Genomic DNA, 18,704 nt, shown 5'->3' on the forward strand with positions numbered 1-18,704 from the left:
GCACTGAGCAGCGGAGGCCCATGACCATCCAGGTCCTGTGGCTTCCAGGTCCCAATGCTTGTGTGTGGCCCAAGTAGCTAAGTCTGAACCAGTCCAAGGACCAGCCAATTAGGGAAACGGCTGAGGCTCACACGGGTTGGTTGGCCTAGTACATATTTTTCCCTTTCAGGGAAAAATCCATTTAAAGTCTTCCTCTCAAAACATATGACTAGCTATTCCCCCCACTTTCCTTCACTGAGGTTCTTGCCTCACTGAGCAACTATGTATCGCGTGTTGGTTACTGTTTGCCTTGAAATGATCACCTTTGTGTTCCAATGGGTGTTGCAACAGCAGGTACTGGATAAAGAAACGAGCAAGGGAAAGGGATGCTTTCAAAATAAAGGAATGCCCAAATGTAAAGGCAAAATATTTGAAATACTTCTTTTAAGTATTATTTTTTAAAATGGCATTAATGGCACTTAAACTGCAAACAAAAACGACTCCGTTTTCTTGTACAAGGGTTGGTTGAGGGGTTAGTTTTCCTCCTGTTTGGAGATAGCAAGATTGGCTCTTGTAACTATGTCTACCCTAAGACACCCCAAGGGACAAAAAGCCCTGAGATGGAATGATGCCATGGTCCCCCTTGGTGTGTCTCAGACATGCAGGATGCCTATTTTTATAAAATTTTAGGATCAGCTAGACAGAACAGCAAGCCGCTGGCATCATGCAAGGCAATTAGTTTTGGTACTTTCTCCCCCCTCTCATCAAAACAGGTTACAACCGAAGTTCCACTAGAAAAGTGAACGTGAACATTTCAAAACCAGTTTATTTCACCATTGCACCCACTGAGGAAAATGCATGATTCTTTGCCTGTAACCACGCAGCGGTTGAGGTTGAAGTTTCACCAAGGCCTGCCAGTCTGTTCGGACTACCTACCCCCGTGAGAAAGGCCAAGTTCAGTAGGCTTCTGGCCTTGGTTGAGGTGATATCCACAGTGTGATGTTTGTGATTATTTTTCTTCTTTTGTGATGAGGAAAGCAACTGCACCTTTGAATACGTGTGCTCTGATCCGCTTCCAACAAATCCCGGGAGCTCTCAGGCCCCGCACGCACTCATTGGCGCTGAGAAGGGCTAGGGATGCACTGCGTGGCTTGGATCAGAATTCAAGCTCAGAGCAACACGCCCAAATGTCAACTCAAACCCTCCTTACCGGTCCCAGGTCGCCCCCAATCCGGTGTCCTTCTGGGTGTGCATACATCACGGGCGGTAGGCTCAGGAAGCGAGACTCCGTGTAAAAGACACACCTGCTTCTCTCAGAAGGCTGGTCTAGGGAATAGCTGCCCTTGTCTATGTGCCCTCCAGGGCGGCGCTGCCCAGGGGTACAGCACCACCAGGCCACTCGGCCTTGACACTTGGTGGCCGTGACCTCCGACGTGTGCAAACGCTCCCCGGGCGTCCGGCGGTCGCTCATCAGAAGCGGAGTCCGTGTTCTTTGATTCCTTTTGGCAGAGCAAACTTCCTCAGTCCTTTATGGCACAGTGAAATATATTCTCCAATGCTATGTAATTTTGGACTAAGGAGAAGTCTGTTTAAGGCACGTGTCTCGGGGTGAATATAAAAAAAACACACAACGCTTCCTCCAGCCCGGTGTCCCGGAACCTTTAGCTCCTGCCTTCCAGCAACGCGTTGTTCTCGTGTTCCCTGTCTTTGGTGTCCGCGGGGACCATGCCGTTCTCCACCCCGGCGGGCGGCTGCGCGCAGTGGGTCAGCATGGCCGTGCTGGAGTGGTCCGAGTTGCACATCTTCTCCGTCTCCTCCTCTCGCTTCTCCTCGTCCAGGGAGTAGTTGCGGAAGGTCTTGTAGATCTTCTGCACGTCCTCGGGCAAGGCCTTCTTGGCGTCCTTGTTTTTCCTCTTGGTGAGCTTGGCGCTGGACCCGAACTTGTTGATGATGTTGTCCTCGGAGGCCCCCTGCGCGTGCTTGTGCAGCGGCTCGGGCCCGCGGAGGCGCAGGTTGTTGGGCCGGTTGTTGATGCTCTCCTGGGAGGAGGCCTTGCCGCGGCCGGCGTCCAGCGCCGCGAACACGGAGCGCTTCTCGGGGGAGAGCATGTCGAGCGAGTGCGCGCGCTGGTCCAGGCCCAGGCGCCGGCGCTCCATGCTGCGCAGCGTGGCCGCGCGCTGCAGCTTGTCGTGGATCTCCACGCTCAGCCGCCGCCGCGTCTCCCGGAACTCGGCCGTCACGTTGGCCTTCCACTCGGCCGCGTGGGCCTTGCACCGCCCTGGGGTGTCCCCCACGCGAAGGCCCAGAGAGGGCGCTGCAAACGCCCAGGGCCGGGGGTGGAGGCTGCCTCTGCCCTGATCTCTCCCCTCTAAGTACCATCTCTAATGGGCTCCTGGCTGATGTGGCTCAGGGAGGGGCTTGTGCTGGGGAGCAAGGGAGGCTTGGGGTTTGGAGATGGGCCGGGGGAGAGAGGCGGGCGGCATTGTGGGGAGAGGGCAGCGGGCTGAGTTGGACAGGCCCACAGGGTTCCCGTGATGTGAACACCGCTTTTTCACAGGGTGGTCTCATTCCTGGGGCATTACTGGGGTAGTCACCTCTAGCCGATGGTTTTTAGTGTTATGTCAGAGAAAGACGGGCACTAGATCAGTCCTGGGCACCGAGCAGATGTTCAGAAAGTCCTTTGCCCTTCCCGGTCCCTCCGACGCCTCTCTGGGGAGGGTGAGCAGTCAGCCTGGAACTGTCCTGATTTTCAAAGGGGGAGTCCTGTATCCTAGGTCCGCCCTCAGCCCTGGGCAAGCTGGGACTGTGGTCGCCCTGCATGTGGGCCATGCTGTGGCCATGTGCTGTCAGGCTCATCCTGGTTTAAGAAGACCCCCACCAGGGCACCGGATAACCAAATTTCCCCGGTGAGGGAGCAGGAAGGGGGCGAGCTCAGAGTCCAGTTCTGCATGAAGCTCATCATCAGATCTCTGGGCTCTTACTCAGCACGGCAAATAGCACAAGTCCCATGTTTTCCTAGACGGACGGACGAGGAACTCAGATTTCGGCACTGAGGAAAGTCAGTGTGTATGTGGTACGTTCTCTTTCGTTATCGCTGATTGTTAGCAGGCCAGTTAGATACCTGGGGGCTCAGGCTGGGCGGAGACTGCATTGCTAGGGTTCTGGAGGCCAGGAGAATGACATTGTGCCCAGGAGTGAGAGGGCAAGTTTCTCCACTCAGCAACCTTCTCCTGGAGCCTTGCATACAGAATGGCTGTACCTGGGAGCACACAGCTTTCTTCAAGAGGCTGCCCCTATTATCTATCTATCTATCTATCTATCTATCTAGTTATTTATTTTAATCTCCCTTCCTTTCTTTGCTTCTTACCTTCCCCTTCCCTTGCCGCCTCCTTTCTTATTCCTTTTCCCCTTTTCCTAGAAGAACTACATGGACTTTTGTTTTTTAAACTCACAAAGAATCTACCTTTCTTTCCCAGACTTTCCTTTTCTCGCCTTTGTGTAGCTTGCACGCACGTTTAGCTGCGGGAGTCAAGGCTGCGTGCTCTGGGGTATACTTCTTTCTACAGATGGGACCACCAGGAGGGGGTACAGGTGAAAGGGGCCCCTTGGGTTCGCTTCCCCGGGGCTGGCCGCTGCTCAGTGATTTCAGTCTCACTCGGAATCAGGGAAGATTCATGATGTTCAAGTGCATTTCCATTCAGGCCTTGTGACCTGAGGGACAGGCGGGCTTTCTGAAGCTTTTTATGATTTTTCGAAGCCTCCCCATACATTTGCTGATAGGGGGCAATTGCACATCTCCCTCGACCACAGTCTCCCTCTGCTGACGAGTTCTATATTTTCCTTTTCATTCCATTTTTTTTAAAACGAAGTTGCTGTTTACTGTTCTTTGCAGGATCTGTGGGCTGTTGACTGAGTCACCACATTTCCTCACCTGCCAAAAAAGGATCCGCAAGTAATTGCTATTCAATTTCACTTGGCTTTTAGGTAATGATCCCAAACAAGGAAGCCTTGTGAGCCCTCCATTGAGTAAGAAACACTCCAGCCCACAGAACAGAGAGAGGAGATTCTTGACACGAGCTCATCTAATCTCAGGAACATTCGGAGAAACTGGAAGGGGTCCTACCTCTTCTTTTGTCTTTTTGGACAGAACCCGTAGCCAATCTCCGATCATACTGAGGACGGCTGCAAAGTAGGCAAGGCCAACCAGGATCCAAAACCACACGAGGGGCTTATACCACTCCCGGTAATTGATGCCAGCATTTCCCCCTGAAAACAAGGAAACGTTACTGGAAGCAGGGTCTAGCACGGGGTCTTTGCGGAGCAAACATATTCTGGTCCATGTAGCGGAGATGCCAGCCCATCACCATCTAACACCAAGACGTTAGGCCTGCTGTACAGGAGATGTGGTGGGGGTTGGAAGACAAGGAAAAGATGTTCCTGTTCTTAAAGGAGCCTGACTTGTGGCTGAACTCCCTGTGATTCTTGACCACTAACCGTAGTACCCACAGCAGAAATATGCCCGTGGCCAGCTTGATCCACCTGTTCTCTCCCTGAGCTTGCCAGTGAATGACTAGAGCTAGAGGACAACAGATCAGGCCCAGTTGTCAATTGCTTTTTTCTTAAACTTCTTTAAATGTAATACAAATAAAAACACACACCATTTAATTATCCCTCATGGTTTGGAAGTCATGAAACCGTTTCCTTCTTAAGCGCACACGCATTTACCAAGAGCTAAGTGCAAATTTAGACTTTATGGCATCCCTGACACTTTGATGCAAGCCATAGTGATTTAATGCTGAGGCTGTTGTTTTCATGGTGCTAATCCAAAGGGTCAATTACACTGAGTAATTAGAACCACCACAGCCACGCTAGAACTAAATGGGACCTTTAAGGCCAGCTAGTCAATCCCTTAGTTATAAATAGAGATTACCAGAAAAATCCATCAACCCAAATGGGCCAGTTGCCTGATTGCATTGAGTGGTTGTTGCGTTGAACCGACCAGTCATTTGTTCTAAATAATAAGCCTATTTATTCTAGCCTTCCTGCAGGGACTGCCAAAGGCAACCGAGCAAAATAGGTTCCAAGCCCAGCCCCCCCACTGAAAGAAGTGGGGACGTTCCATGAAATAATTGATGTCAGGCTCGTTCTCACTCTGTGAGATGTGTTACCCAATGAACCAGGCAGGCGGTGATTCCTAAAACAATTGGCATTAGCTATGTACCGGTAGTTGTGCTATTACACGATGAGTGATGACTAGTCTTTCTCACTGGGTCATGGTTGTAACCTCATCTGGATCGCTGAGTCCATACTGAACTCTTTACGGTATCATAGCAGCAGCAGGCCAGGTGCTATGGCCTGTGGTTCTTCTCAATGCAACCAAACCCACTTAAAAAATGTTTTTCACCCCGCCAGTGTGGCTCAGTGGTTTGGTGTCAATGCACAACCCAGGAGATCATGGTTCGATTCCTGGTCAGGGCACGTGCTTGGGTTGCGGGCTCGATCTCCAGTAGGGGGCGTGCAGGAGGCAGCCAAATGATGATTCTCATCATTGATGTTTCTATTTCCCTCTCCCTCTCCCTTCCTCTCTCTGAAATCAATAAAAATATATTCAAATATTTTTTCCAATCATGGCTTCTTTTCAATATTATTTTGCATTGGTTTCAGGTGCATTTATGGTCACACAATCATGTACTTTACTGTGTTCCCTTCAATATTTCTAATACCCAACTGATACCCACACATAGTTATTGCAATATTATTGACTGTATTCCCTATGCTGTACTTCACATGTCGGTGACTCTGTTGTAACTACCAATTTGCAGCCCATGAGATCTCAACAGCTACTGCCATTTATTAGAATTAGAATTCCAAACATTGCTAAAGGGCTCCAGACCCCCTCTGGTTGGTGGTTTGGTTTAGCTGACTTTATTTTTCCTCTTTATGTACACACACACACACACACACCCTGCGCAGCTTTCTCTAGGGTGCTACTGGAGTTCATGCAACATTAAGTGGTTTTTGAGCTTTCTCCTTGGGGCTAGGATCTGAGAGCAAATATTTACCTTAGCCGGTCCAGTCACCATCATCCCACAGGATTGTCACTAGGGTGCGCTATCGAGCAGCACATTAATCACCTTTCTCCCTCTTTATCAGCGGCTTGTCCAGAGTTTCCCTGTGCTCCCAGGCAGAGCTGTGAAATGCTATCATGTTCTCTGTCCTGTAGTGAGTCAGCTACCCAGTAAACCAGCACTGAGACCTGCGTGGTGATTGGTGCTCCGGTTATATTTTTAATAGAGTTGATACCTTGTTCAGTCACAGCAACCATCCACTCTTGTTAGTACACCTTTCTAAACAACCGGGCATCTTTCCCTGTCACCCTGAGAGCACTGCCAAAAAGGTGGTGAAAAGCTTCCGGTCTTTTAAGGCATGCATTCTTCGGACCTGGGAGCTGGAGAAGGGTCTGGCCTAATTGCAGCTGGCTCTGTGATAAGAGATCCCTATCTGTGACGACCTCAGGACAGAGGAAATACGGCTCTGTACTCAGGGTAAGTAAGGGAATTGAAACAGGACCAGGCGTTTGACTAAGGAGGTCAGGCCCTTCCCAGGTAAGTAAAGGTAAGGTCAAGTGCTGGTCTGTGCTAAGTGCTCACAGTCCATGGTGCCTAACACAAATAAATACAAGCCATAAAGTTTTAAAATTTCATGTTCCCAGGGCTCTGTTATCTGTGCCCCAGATGAGCAGATGGCCAGATTGAACTGAACAATATTAGAGCAGGGGCCTTCTAGCAGGCAGCCCGGGGTTAGCACAGTGCTCTGAGGCAAACTACGCTTGGAGGGAATGCAAAGATGTTTGTGAAATGGTTCCAAACGCCAGCTGCCATGACAGCCTTAATTGGAACCTCAGGTGAGTTTCCCCACAGACCAGCTCCGGAGGATGCTAAGGAATTAACTGGACAACTGTTCCTCTTCCTTTTCTCTGCTTCTCTGTGGCTCCTCTCCAGTGTCAGGCCCCCAGGCAGGTGGCACCAGGGGACTGTCCCCCGAGGTGAGGAATTGCACAAGGGGTTGAGCGCTGTGCATAGGAAAGACTGATGGGCTCCCAGGCTTTTATACACAATGCTCAATCACTTCAACTTTGCAATTCTTAGCCCTTAGTCAATAGAAAGGAAGACAAATTGAAATGGTCTATTTCTACAGCGGGGACATCAATCTTAGCCTGGCCGGTTGCAGTAGCTACACGGTCACTGTGCTGGTTATCTGTATCACAGAACTGACCTGTTGAGGAACCTCCACACCTACCTCCCCAGACTCTCCTGTCTCCCAGATTCCCAAGGACCAGGTCCCTGTCACCGTGGGCACCAAACTCCACGGAGAGGCCCAGGCACAGCCAGGATCAGATGCCAGATGAAGGACAGCCAGCCTGGGAGGGCACCCCTGAGCTGTCCAGGCTGCTGCTGACCTGGGGACTGGTCAAGGCCACATAGACCACCCACCATTTTGAACTTACGATGGAGGTGTTCACGCAAAGCACTCACTTCTTGGAGTAAAGAAGGATCGGTCAGTGGGCTGGCTCCCTGGAACTACCCCATTAGGAGGGGATGGGGTGGCCTCCTCCTCTTGTTCCTGCCTTCCTACCACACTCTGGGAAAGTGGTAGGCACTTGTAAGAGGCCGGGTCCCACCTCATTTTCAGCCCTCTCTGTCCCTAGAGGAAAGTGATGGTGGTTTTCTTTGGCTTCCATAAACCTAGCCCCTGGGCATTTATGTTCACACCGAAGGCTATTGCTCCTGTCCACATTCAGGCAGAATCTGTTAACACTCTGTTCCCTCAGCGGGCAGCTCTCAGCTCTCGGTTGTCAACTGAGTCCTAAGCCCTGTGGGCACACCCTGGACAGCTTTTGCAGGGACAATGGCCCTCACCTCAGGTGTGGCAGGAAGCCTAAGCTGCAGATCCTTGCGGGCTCAGCTCTGTGCTAATCTCTCCAGGGTTTCACATTTGCTGCTTGCTAATATAGCCTTTATCGATGGGTCCAAGGAGCCTTAATACAATTCAGAAGCCCCAACTTCAATGAGAAATTCATTGCACTCATGCATAATTCATATGACGATAAGGGCGCTATGCATCCTGGGAGGAAGAGGCTGCCTGCCCTCTCATGGCAGGAGCCTGATGCTGCTTAGATCACAGAGGACCGCGGCCTTGAAATGAGCCCGTGCGCAGCAGCGGGGATACTGGGCCTTTGTCTTTCGCTTCTCTCACAACTCCTTTGCTCATGGTGTTGAAAAGCACTGCCAACCATCTCTCCACCACCCACGGGGGGCCTGGTGACTGGGAGGCCCGGGGTGCTCACCTGCCACGTAGTCGCCAAAGCCCACCGTGGTGAGAGTGACCACCACAAAGTAAATGGACTCCAGGGCCGTCCACCCCTCGATGTATTTGAAAACGACGGCAGGGATCGTCACAAACACAATGCAGCCGGCCAGGATGAACAGGATGGTGGAGATGACCCGGATCTTGGTCTGACTCACTTGCTTTTTCTGGGAACAGCAAAGGAGAATGACAAGTCAGTTTCATCGCCCTGGAGCCAGAGATACAGAAGAAAATGTATTCTGTCGGAGGCTTTTTAACAATGGAATTTATTGGGGTGACATTGGTTAATAACATCATAGAGGTTTCCGGTGTTCAATTCTAAAATATATCATCTGTATGTTGTGTGTTCACCATCTCAAGTCTCCTCCCATCATCCTTTACTGCCCCCCACCCTTTACCATCTTCTTCTACCTCCCCCTCCCTCCGTCCTTCCCCTGTAATAATCACCATACTGTTGTCTGTCTGAGTTTTTTTTTTTGCTTAATCCTTTCCCCTTTTTCACCCTGCCCCGCACCCCTCCCCTCTGACAGCTGTCAGTCTGTTCTCTATGAGTCCGTTTCTGTTTTGTTTGTTCGTCAATCTTACCCTTTGCGACAGCATGGATGGACCCGGAGAGCATTATGTTAAGTGAAATAAGCCAGTCAGAGAAGGGCAAGTACTATATGATTTCACTCATGTGTGGATTCTAATGAGCAAAATTGTCAGTGGCTTTTAACCTCTCTTTGGCCTGGGGCAGCTGTGAGAGAATCTGATGAAAGCCATGGACCTTCCCCTACAAGAATGCACACGCAGGTGTTTTCAGGTGTTCTGCGTGCTTCCCAGGCTCCAGGAGGCGGGTTCATGGACTCGACCAAGGAAGCCCACTGGGCTCAGACCTCAGCTGCCCTCTGTGTGGCTCATGAGTGCAGCCAGACGTTGTCTCCCCTTCTCACTGGTGGAAAACGTAACGAACTCCCAAGAGGGGCTTGCTGCCAGTTTTCATGGCGGCCGGGTTTGGGGCTCTCCACAGTGCTGGTGAGGGTCTCTCCCTGGTTTCCCTTGTGTCAAAGGGATGATGCTGCCCTAACCTGATCGATGTTTCTCTCTCATCGATGTTTCTGGCTCTCTATCCCTCTCCCTTCCTCTCTGTGAAAAATCAATAAAATATATTAAAGAAAAGGGGATGATGCTGCTAACCTCCCACCCCCTCTAAAAAAACAAAACAAAACACAACACCATAAAAACTGACCTGAAACAGGCCAGAATGTTGGGCTGAAGAGAAAAAACACAGCCATCCCCATTCACATTTGTGACAGACCCTAGGCAAGTCCCTGCGTGTGTCCTCACCCTTTTTCCCCGGCTGAGGTTGGACAGTTATACTTTTCCTTTAAATACATGTGTCTGAGCTGGTGCTGTGGTCATGTTTGCTGCTGTATCGCCCACAAGGGTCGGGGCAGGAGTTGAAATCCGGATGGCAGGGTCACTGTCTAAAATGGGTAGCGGGCACGTCAGCTCACATCAGCTTCTGAAGGAGTCAATAGTGAAGAGGTTGAAGTGCATTTGGAAGGGGAAGGACGCTGATGGAGGCCAGAGGTGGGTTAGAGGCGTCAGTGGTGTTCCTCTTGAATACACACCGAAAACCTTGGCATTGCCTCCAAGCTGAATGATCCCGAAGGCCTCAAAGCTGCCGGAATTGGCACCAGAGACTGTCTTCGGGAGACCCTAGTTTAATAACCTCACCAAAACAATATGCCGTCATAAATCTATAGCGAACACCAGAGTGCCCGGGCCTTGCCACATTTCCTGGATTGATTTTCTGCAAAAGTCCACCACGTGGAGGGCAGTCGGTGCAGGAAATCCTTACCAGGTGATCTTTCCTCCAGCCATTGCCTCCCGGTGAATTAGGAGGCAGACAGCTCAGAGTGCAGGGACCCGTGCACTCAGAAACCTCACTTCCAGTTGCAAAAACAGAAGCTGAAGGGGTGAAGGGGCTTGCATAGATGCTGCTGCTAATTAAGGGCAGAGCTGAGAGTAGGATTCTGAGGGGATTAACTCAGTCCAGGGAGTAATGAAAAGAGTCCAGAAACAGCTTTTCAAGTCATTCAACAACTCACCAGCTCAAACTAAGTTGCCAGAGTCATCCCCTAACAACAGAAACCAGACTAGCCTCCACGAGGAAGAGGCCACCCAGTTCCGTTCTGGGAAGGAAGATGGAGAGGAGAATACAAAATTGTGGCTGGACCACCTGCTCAGGAATTCTGAAGCTTCAGTCCTGGCGATGACACCTGGGCCAGGTCTCCCAGGACAGACATGGTTAAGAGATTCTCCTACCATCGGCCACGTGGCTCCACCCTGGAAATTACAGCCAAGGAAATGGCTAGGGCTCAGAGCCGGGAAGGCTGATTACGGTTCTGTGTCCCTTCCTCCCACCCTTCTCTTCCTCCCAGATATTTGGGGAGAAACATCGATGCTGCCTATTCACTGGAAAGCTCCAATGAACAAGAGCTGAAGATGGGGGAAGCTGTGCTCGCCTGTAATCAAACCCCCCCAAAAATTAGCCCCACTTGACTGGGGTCCCGAGTCCCAGGTATAGTCAACATAGCAGAATGGACGGGGCAATGAAATGAGTAAGAACAGCTATAGTGGAGAATATTATCTGCACCAATCTAAGTCAGCACTATTTACGCTCCAGTTTCCAGATCAATATATATTCCCTAAACATGCGTAAGAAAAGCTACAAAACTACAATCCTTCTTTATTAAAAAAAAGCCATGTGCTCTAACTCCCCAGGGGACACTCAGTATGTAGAACAGGGAACAATAATTGGGTTCGTGCCCATCCCTCAGAAAAGCCATCTGGGAAAAAAAAGATATTTTATTGATATTTTCGAAACTGTACATGAAATACCATTTCCCCCCACAAGTATCATGTCAGGATAAATTACCTAAGAACCCCAGGGAATGTTTCACCCCTTGTATGAATTTCCACATTGGCTATTATAGGAGGACTCGGTGGGGGCAGCTGAGCCCCTCTGAGAATCCAGGAAGGTAGTTATGATTAGCCTAGTTTTGTTTGCAGACATGAGCAAAAATCCAGAGCCCCAAAAGCGATCTTACCAGAGGTTAATTAATTGCCGGCAACGGGAACACCATTCCCCGCCCCACTTATAAGTCATCCTCCTCAAAAGCGTAATGAAATTAAAGCGAATTAAATGTTTGTGAGACACCTGTTAAGTATAAATTAGGATGTGAATGCAACTGCAGATGAAATGAGGCGGAGGTCGGGGAAGGAGGACGGCAAGTCTGGAGGCAGCTGGAGACACTCTTAGGCTCCAGGGTGTGGGCAGAGGGATGGGGTCGGTCTGGCGGCAGACAGGGAGGTGTGTAACAAAGCCTAGACTATCCGCTGGAGAGTTTCTGAGCCAGGGACACGTGTCAGCACTGCTCACTGCCCAAGCCAACAAGTTCGTCTGTCCCTGGACTGCTTCCTCCAGACACGGTGGGGTGATGCTCAGAGGCCTGGAGAATTTAATCCATGGGGTGTTTTAGGGACTTAAGAAATCAAGTGTCTGGCACGTGTGTGTGTGTGTGTGTGTGTGTGTGTGTGTGTGTGTAAATGTGAATACCCATACTTCAGTATAAAAGGAAGAGGTGTGGGTGTAGGGTTTTTAGCAATATATGTTATTCTAGATATTCGTGTTCTTTCTGCCCTTTAGATATTTTTTTTAAAAAGTTGCTTTATTTGAACATTTGAAACGGTGGCTTTCAGGATAGAATCATAGACAATCTTATATTTCATTCGGAGATCTTGGGCTTCTTAGTCTGGTTGGCCCTGCAACTGTTAGATATACTGTAAAGTGGTGTTTGAGGACCTGGAGTCTGGGGGCAGACTGCCTGCCTAGACACATCCCGTCCCCACTGCTAAATAGCTGAGCGATCTCCAATTAGTGTCTCAACTCCTCTGTGCATCTTATCTCCGTGGAGAAAGAGGATCCCCCTCATAGGACGGTTTGGAAGATTACGTAAGTGTGCCAGCCCTTAGCACAGTGCTCGCTAAGTGCTCAATGATCGCTATGGCTGTCTTTATTTTTTGTTAAACTTCACCTGAGATTATTTTTCCCATTGATTTTTTAGGCTGAATGAGAGAAAGAGAGAGAGAGAGACGACATGTGAGAGACATATCAATTGGTTGCCTCCAGCACTCTCCCCAACCGGGTTGGGGGATCAAATCTACAACCTAGGTATGTGCCCTTGACTAGGGATCAAAACTATCACCCTTTGGTGTGTGGGCTGGCGCTCTAACCACTGAGCACACCATCCAGGGCAACTGTTTTTTATGTAAAAGTTCAAATATTTCTCCTTCGATGTGGACAGTCCCAGACTGGATGCTGCCCTTTGCTATTGAGGCATGTTCCCTCAGGGCTGGCTTAAGATCATCTTTGTTTAGCTTAGGAGGTCACTGTTGGTCGTCCCTTCCTGGATACACTTTCTCATGTAATTACTTCATTTTCAATAAGAGAAAAGTCTTCATTGGTTCTTCTATGCTGACTCCAGAATGAGCTGCCAGATGGTTTTAGCTCACAAGCTTGAAAGCAGTTTTTATTTGCCTTTCAATTAATTTCCCCCTAGATCTTGATCATCCTTCTGAAACTGCCAAGAATTGCAGATCATGTTGGTGACATCAGGAACCCGCTGCAGAGGGACCTGAGAGGCGGGCATGGCTTTCCTCGCCCTGCCCCCACCTCTCCCACCACTTACGGGATCCAGCTGCCTTTCTAAGGTGGGGTTGCTGGGCAAAATCTCATTGCTTATTTACCAGTAAGCAGAGCCGCTGGCAAAAACCTTGGGGGAGAGTCCAGATCTGACTGAGCTAATGTGTTCTTGGACTGACAAAATTGTTATCCCAGAAAAGATGGTTTGATACAATATTTGGGCAGAAGTGATAGGATTGTTGTGCGTATCTGTCCAAATCTTGTTTTCCCACTTTGTTGATTAGATAATGTTTTCTTTCCATCTCCTTGTGCAAACAGTAGTATGCAAAACTATTTCCTGTCTCCCATTGATGTTAACAGTAGGAATTTTTGAAGAACTCGAAACCTACCTTCTGTGGGGTTCATTTAATTCTCAAAATTACACATGCAATTATGTCAAAGAGCGAAATAAACTCCATTAATCAGGAGGCAGGGGAGCCAGCTCTAAGAGGCCCCTTCGAGGAAGGGATGTATGCGCGGACCATTCTGGAAGTGTTGGCGAGTTTCAGACCTCAGAGGGCTGAGCCTCATGTCCAGTTCTCAGGAAGCATAACGCCCTGCCTGTGTTTGTTTCCTTCCACAAGCTATGTTAGAGGGGAAGTACATTCCCATTCACCTGTGGGCTATTTCTTTAATTGATTTTTAGCCCCTCTCCAATGACCATGCGTTTTTTCTTCACTTTTAAGTGGTTTCTTAGAATTCTGAGAATAGCTACCCAAGTTGTGTCTAGGTGAGAAATTGTGCACTTGCTGTGATGGTTAGCCAGATATTGGAGATTTTTTTACAAAAATAAAGATACCAGGATAAAGATCCTAGGACAGGAGCTAGACATGAGCAACTGTCATGGTTCAGTTTTGTTTTGTTGAAATGCAGACATATTGCCAGGGTAATACAATTGAACTGAGAGTAATTTTTCCAAATTGAAAGATAGTAGGAACTGCCTCACACAAGAATTGATTTTATTTTCCAAAATTGTGATGTTTTCCACAAATATTTCTTTTTAATAGGCCACTTCTAACACTACTTTCAACATCACAACAAATATCCATGTAGCACCACATAGATCAGTGGTTCTCAACCTTCCTAATGCCGCGACCCTTTAATACAGTTCCTCATATTGTGGTGACCCCCAAGTTCATTGTTACAAATTGAACATAATTAAAGCATAGTGATTAATCTCAAAAACAATATGTAATTATATGTGTGTTTTCCAATGGTCTTAGGTGACCCCTGTGAAAGGGTCGTTCGACCCCCAAAGGGATCGTGACCCACAGGTTGAGAACCGCTGACATAGATTATGAGGAGACTTTTTATTTAATTTTTTACATTTTAAATTTCCTCCTTTATTTTATTTATTTATTTTTAAATTTAAATTCTTTATTGTTTAATATATTACATCAGTCTCCCTTTTTCCCCATTGACCTCTCCCCAGCATCCCACAACCCCCAGCACATGGCCTCCCTCCCATCTGTGTCCATTGGTTATGCTCATATACATGCATACAAGTCTTTTCGTTGATCTCTTATCCCCTCACTCCCCAACTTCCCTCATAGGTTGAACAGTCTGTTCAATGCCTCTAGGACTCTGGCTCTATTTTTGTTCATCAGTTTATATTGTTCATTATATTCTACCAATGAGTGAGATCACGTGATATTTATCTTTCTCTGACTGGCTTATCTTGCTTAGCATAAATAATGCTCTCCAGGTCCATCCAAAGTTGTAAATACTTCACAAGGGAAATCATTCAAACACTTTGAAAGTGTTTTTACTCTTAATGTGTTATACAGGGAGATATTAGAATAAGTTTAATCAATTTATCAGTCATTGTTTTTATCAATGTTCTTTTTACATCATGTTTTTGTTGTTTTATATAATTTCTTTGTTCTTATATCATGTTGTTATTGTTTATTTATTAATCAATTTATATATTATTTTCATATATGTTTTACTAATTTTCTTTCATCTATGACACTTCTATTATAGAGAAAGGGTGAATAGCTATATTAAAATATTTCTTTTAATTAATTTCCTTTCAATGTGCACAAACCGTGCACTGGGCCACTAGTTTGAAAATAATACTCTATCAACACACAAGATTTTGCATTCAAAATTCAACCAATTAAGTCAGCACATAGTTGTAAGGAACACACCAATTTTTTTAAAAAGAAAAAGTTCCTTCATCCCGCACACAAAGTCTGTACACAAAGTGGGTGGGTAGGTTGGGGGAGGAGATGTCTGAGTCTAAGGCTGAAAACATGCTTTGTGTCGCTGTCCTAGGTGCCCAGCACTGGTCCGGCTATTGATGACAAAGGTTAGTGCCGAATGACATACCACTGATTAAAAACATCACCTGAGAGAGAAGAAAGGAATATTCTTGCAGCTCCGGTATGTGGAACACACAAATATGCCAAGTGTAATGGACGGCCATTGGATCTTTGTTAGCTAAGCATTCAGAAACTATGTCACATAAGGAATCGCACTGATGTAGGAACCACCTAGAGGTCACCTTGGCTGAAGAATGATCCTTCTCTCTCGCTGAGGTGAGAAAGGCAGACCCATGGAAAGGGGGTGAGGGGGCACAGCCTGATGAGCCAGATCAACAGCATAACTCCTGGCAACTCAATAAATGCCCTGCCCAGCTGCTCACGCACCCAAACCCCAAATTTATTTTACCCAGATGTCAGCAGCACTTGAACAATGGCTCCACCCTAAAATGCCCCCCTCATCACACAGACAAAATATTACTACAGTCAGTGCTACAGACAGCTGAAAGGTGCTCACTCTTCTCCCTCTGCCGGCTAACAAAGGTTCAAAGTCAAAGTTTGTTTTCCAAGCAGTCCACAATAGTCAAAGCACAATATTCCAGCAAACAGGATAAATGTTCCCTCCCACCCCTGATGCTTCTTTCCTAGAGCCTTACCCACTACACACATGGACTCAGCCTCTTATTCTGGCCAAGGAACCAAGGACAGGGCCTTTCTCTCCCGCCCTCCTTTTGGGAGCGACTTGCCCTCAAGAAGTGAGTGCTTCTAGTAATCGCCTGTCTAATTGTGGGTTGTATTAGGAACCCCATTTGTCCAGAGATAGAAGCCATATTCTCTAGTGTCAGAGGACTAGAGTAATACTAGACTTCAACCACTGAGCCACACTGGCTGGGCCAGAGTGGCTATCTTGACATCCTGATAGACTTGTCCTCTTTGTACCTCACTCAAGTTTCATACAAATGTCCAAGGAAATTTCAGTTTCTAAGTGTGCATGAACTGTAGACAAATAAATGAATACGTAACCCATCTGTGTTTATTCATCTATCATTCACCTTCCATTATTAAGGGTAGCCTTGTTCTTTAATTTGATTAGAATGAATTTGATTAGAATGTGGGCTTGATTAGAATAATCCAACAGAAGCTTATTTAGATTACTGAACACACATGATGAATATCCTTGTGGTTAGTTAATTGGTACATTTTTTTCCTTTTAAAAGAATTAACTTATATACAAACCTTTTAACGGAGTTTAATGTAATGACTAAAGTATACGTTCATCTTTCACGAAATGACTGGGCTGTTTAGCTATGCAAATGAGAGCAGCTGTGGGCATCACGTGCTCCATGCGATAACGTAGTAAAGAGTGGTCTACCCTTAGGTAGGGTTGCATCTCTGCAGATAATATTTTCTTAGAAAAGTATTCTTTTTAGAATATAGTTTTAGATGACTTCATCCCTGCTAAGTATTTAGCAGGGATGTTCATGGGCTCATTGGAAAAGTTCTCCGCAGAGGACCAGAAACAAGGAGAGCAGAAAAGGACATCGAGGCCTCCTGATGCTCCCCGCAGGCTGGAAGAAAGATTAGCAAGTGGGATTGGACCGATGCTGGTGACACTCAGCCTGCAGTGTCCTGTTCATGACCATCAAGGATGCTGTTTAAGGAACGACACCACCCTATTGTCAAGTTGTGAGGGAATTAAAGGAATGAGATGACTGGGTACTGTCGCTTTAGAGGACACTGGTCATTCCTTTTGTCCGCCCATCTTCTTAATCCCCTTCTTTGCTTTGGTGAAAGACAGAGAACTCTCCCCAATGCAGAAGCTGAAGAATGCCCGCTACCCACTTTCTCAGCCTCCCCACTGCAAGGACACAAGCATGCCACCAGGTTCCCCCAGCCGTGGAGACCTAAGTCAGGCTTTAAACCAGACACTAGTGTCCTGGCCAGTGTGGCTCAGTTGGCTGGAGCATCGTCCCATGCACTGAAAGGTGGAGGGTTCCATTCCTGGTCAGGGCACATGCCCAGGTTGTGGGTTTGATCCCCAGTCAGGGTGTGTGTGTGTGTGGGGGGGGACGGGGGGACAATTGATCTCTCTCTCTCTCTCTCTCTCTTTCTCTCTCCCCCTACCTCTCTTTAAAAATATAGATAAACCGGACACCAGGGAGGCAGATGTGACAGACTTGGTCCTGAAGTATTCACCTGATGATTTTCTGTGTGTTTTCCTCTCCCTCTGTTCTCTCTCCTGTATCCCAAGGGCTTTTACTAACTGAAGGATGGAGGTCCTCAGAGGCATGCCTTCAGGACCATGTTTTCCTTGCCCCGAGGGCTAGGTTTGGAGACAGACTAGCCACTCCCCCTGGGGAGGAAGGAACTGCATCTCCGTAGGGTCTTCCAAGTGGGCCCTGCTGGCTGTGCAGGCAGGCACTGTGGTGGCTTCTTCCAGAACCAACCAGCCTGTGGCATGATTTGGGTCATTGTTCTCAGCTGGCTGCCTTCCAAGTGTGGGTCTCCAACCATCCCAAGGATTTGGTTAATGATCCAATATCCTTCTTAAAAGCTTTCTTTTCTACATAAATCACAATAGTTGGTTTCTCACGATTCAGCCAAGCTGCCTGCCCACAAGTGCGTCTTCTGCAGGTAGGGTAAGCTGACTTTGGCTACTTGGAGGCAGGTCAGGGTCACAGCCCGCCCTGTGGCCGGTTTGAAATTCTGCTTCAAGATCAGCCAGAACTGTAACCAGATCTGATTTAACCACTTGAATGTCTCTGACATTCCTAATCTTCAGAAGAGTCTTATCAAAAATTATAGCTCATTTTGCCATGGTGTGGGAGGAGCTGTGTCTATTCCTGGGATGGGCGGTATAGGAGGAGCAGTGCCAGCCTCCTCCCAGTAGCAACCCCCGACTGAGGCAGAGGGCTCTGCCCCTGCAGGAGGGACTGGCAGCATTGCCAAGAGAAGTCGGTGGTTAGAGCAGTGATTGGCAGTCCAGGGGAGTTAATGGGGAACACAGGCTGTGGCCAGGACAGCCATGGGTAAGGTGTGACATCCCCTACACGTCTAGCAGGCAGGGGACCTTGGACAGGAGAGCTGGGGAGGGGCCTGCTGCAGGACCAGTGGAGCAGCTGGGATTTGGGATAAATATAGATGAAAGAGAAAAAATTCACAAGTACAATCAGTGGCACGTCAGTGGTGGAATTCTTGGGAGGATGGATTTTCAGGGGATTTTATTTGCTTCGTTGTACTCCTCTGGGTTTCCCAACGTCTCCACAATGACCATGTGTTCTCTTTGTAATGTTTGCAATGGAAGACGAGGAAAAGGAGGCGTGCTGGGAGAGGAGGAGGAATCATGGGGAGAAAAGGGAAAGTCA

General features: G+C 48.0%; 1 protein-coding gene across 2 annotated transcripts in view; it reads right to left on the minus strand.

The window, feature by feature from the left end:
- Positions 1-406: 406 nt before the first annotated feature.
- The window catches only part of KCNK10 (potassium two pore domain channel subfamily K member 10), a 105,001-nt gene continuing 86,703 nt past the window's right edge, over positions 407-18,704 (minus strand). For both annotated transcript variants that reach the window (XM_015571550.1, XM_015571544.1), the window contains exons 5-7: positions 8,327-8,513; positions 4,103-4,245; positions 407-2,273 (exon numbers count right to left, since the gene is read on the minus strand). In XM_015571550.1, the coding sequence (XP_015427036.1) occupies positions 1,641-2,273; positions 4,103-4,245; positions 8,327-8,513 (963 nt within the window). In that variant the 3' untranslated portion in view covers positions 407-1,640. The remainder of the gene's footprint in view (positions 2,274-4,102; positions 4,246-8,326; positions 8,514-18,704) is intronic.

The sequence above is a fragment of the Myotis davidii genome, unplaced genomic scaffold (assembly GCF_000327345.1).
Source record: "Myotis davidii unplaced genomic scaffold, ASM32734v1 scaffold732, whole genome shotgun sequence".
In the NCBI taxonomy this organism is placed as follows: domain Eukaryota; kingdom Metazoa; phylum Chordata; class Mammalia; order Chiroptera; family Vespertilionidae; genus Myotis; species Myotis davidii.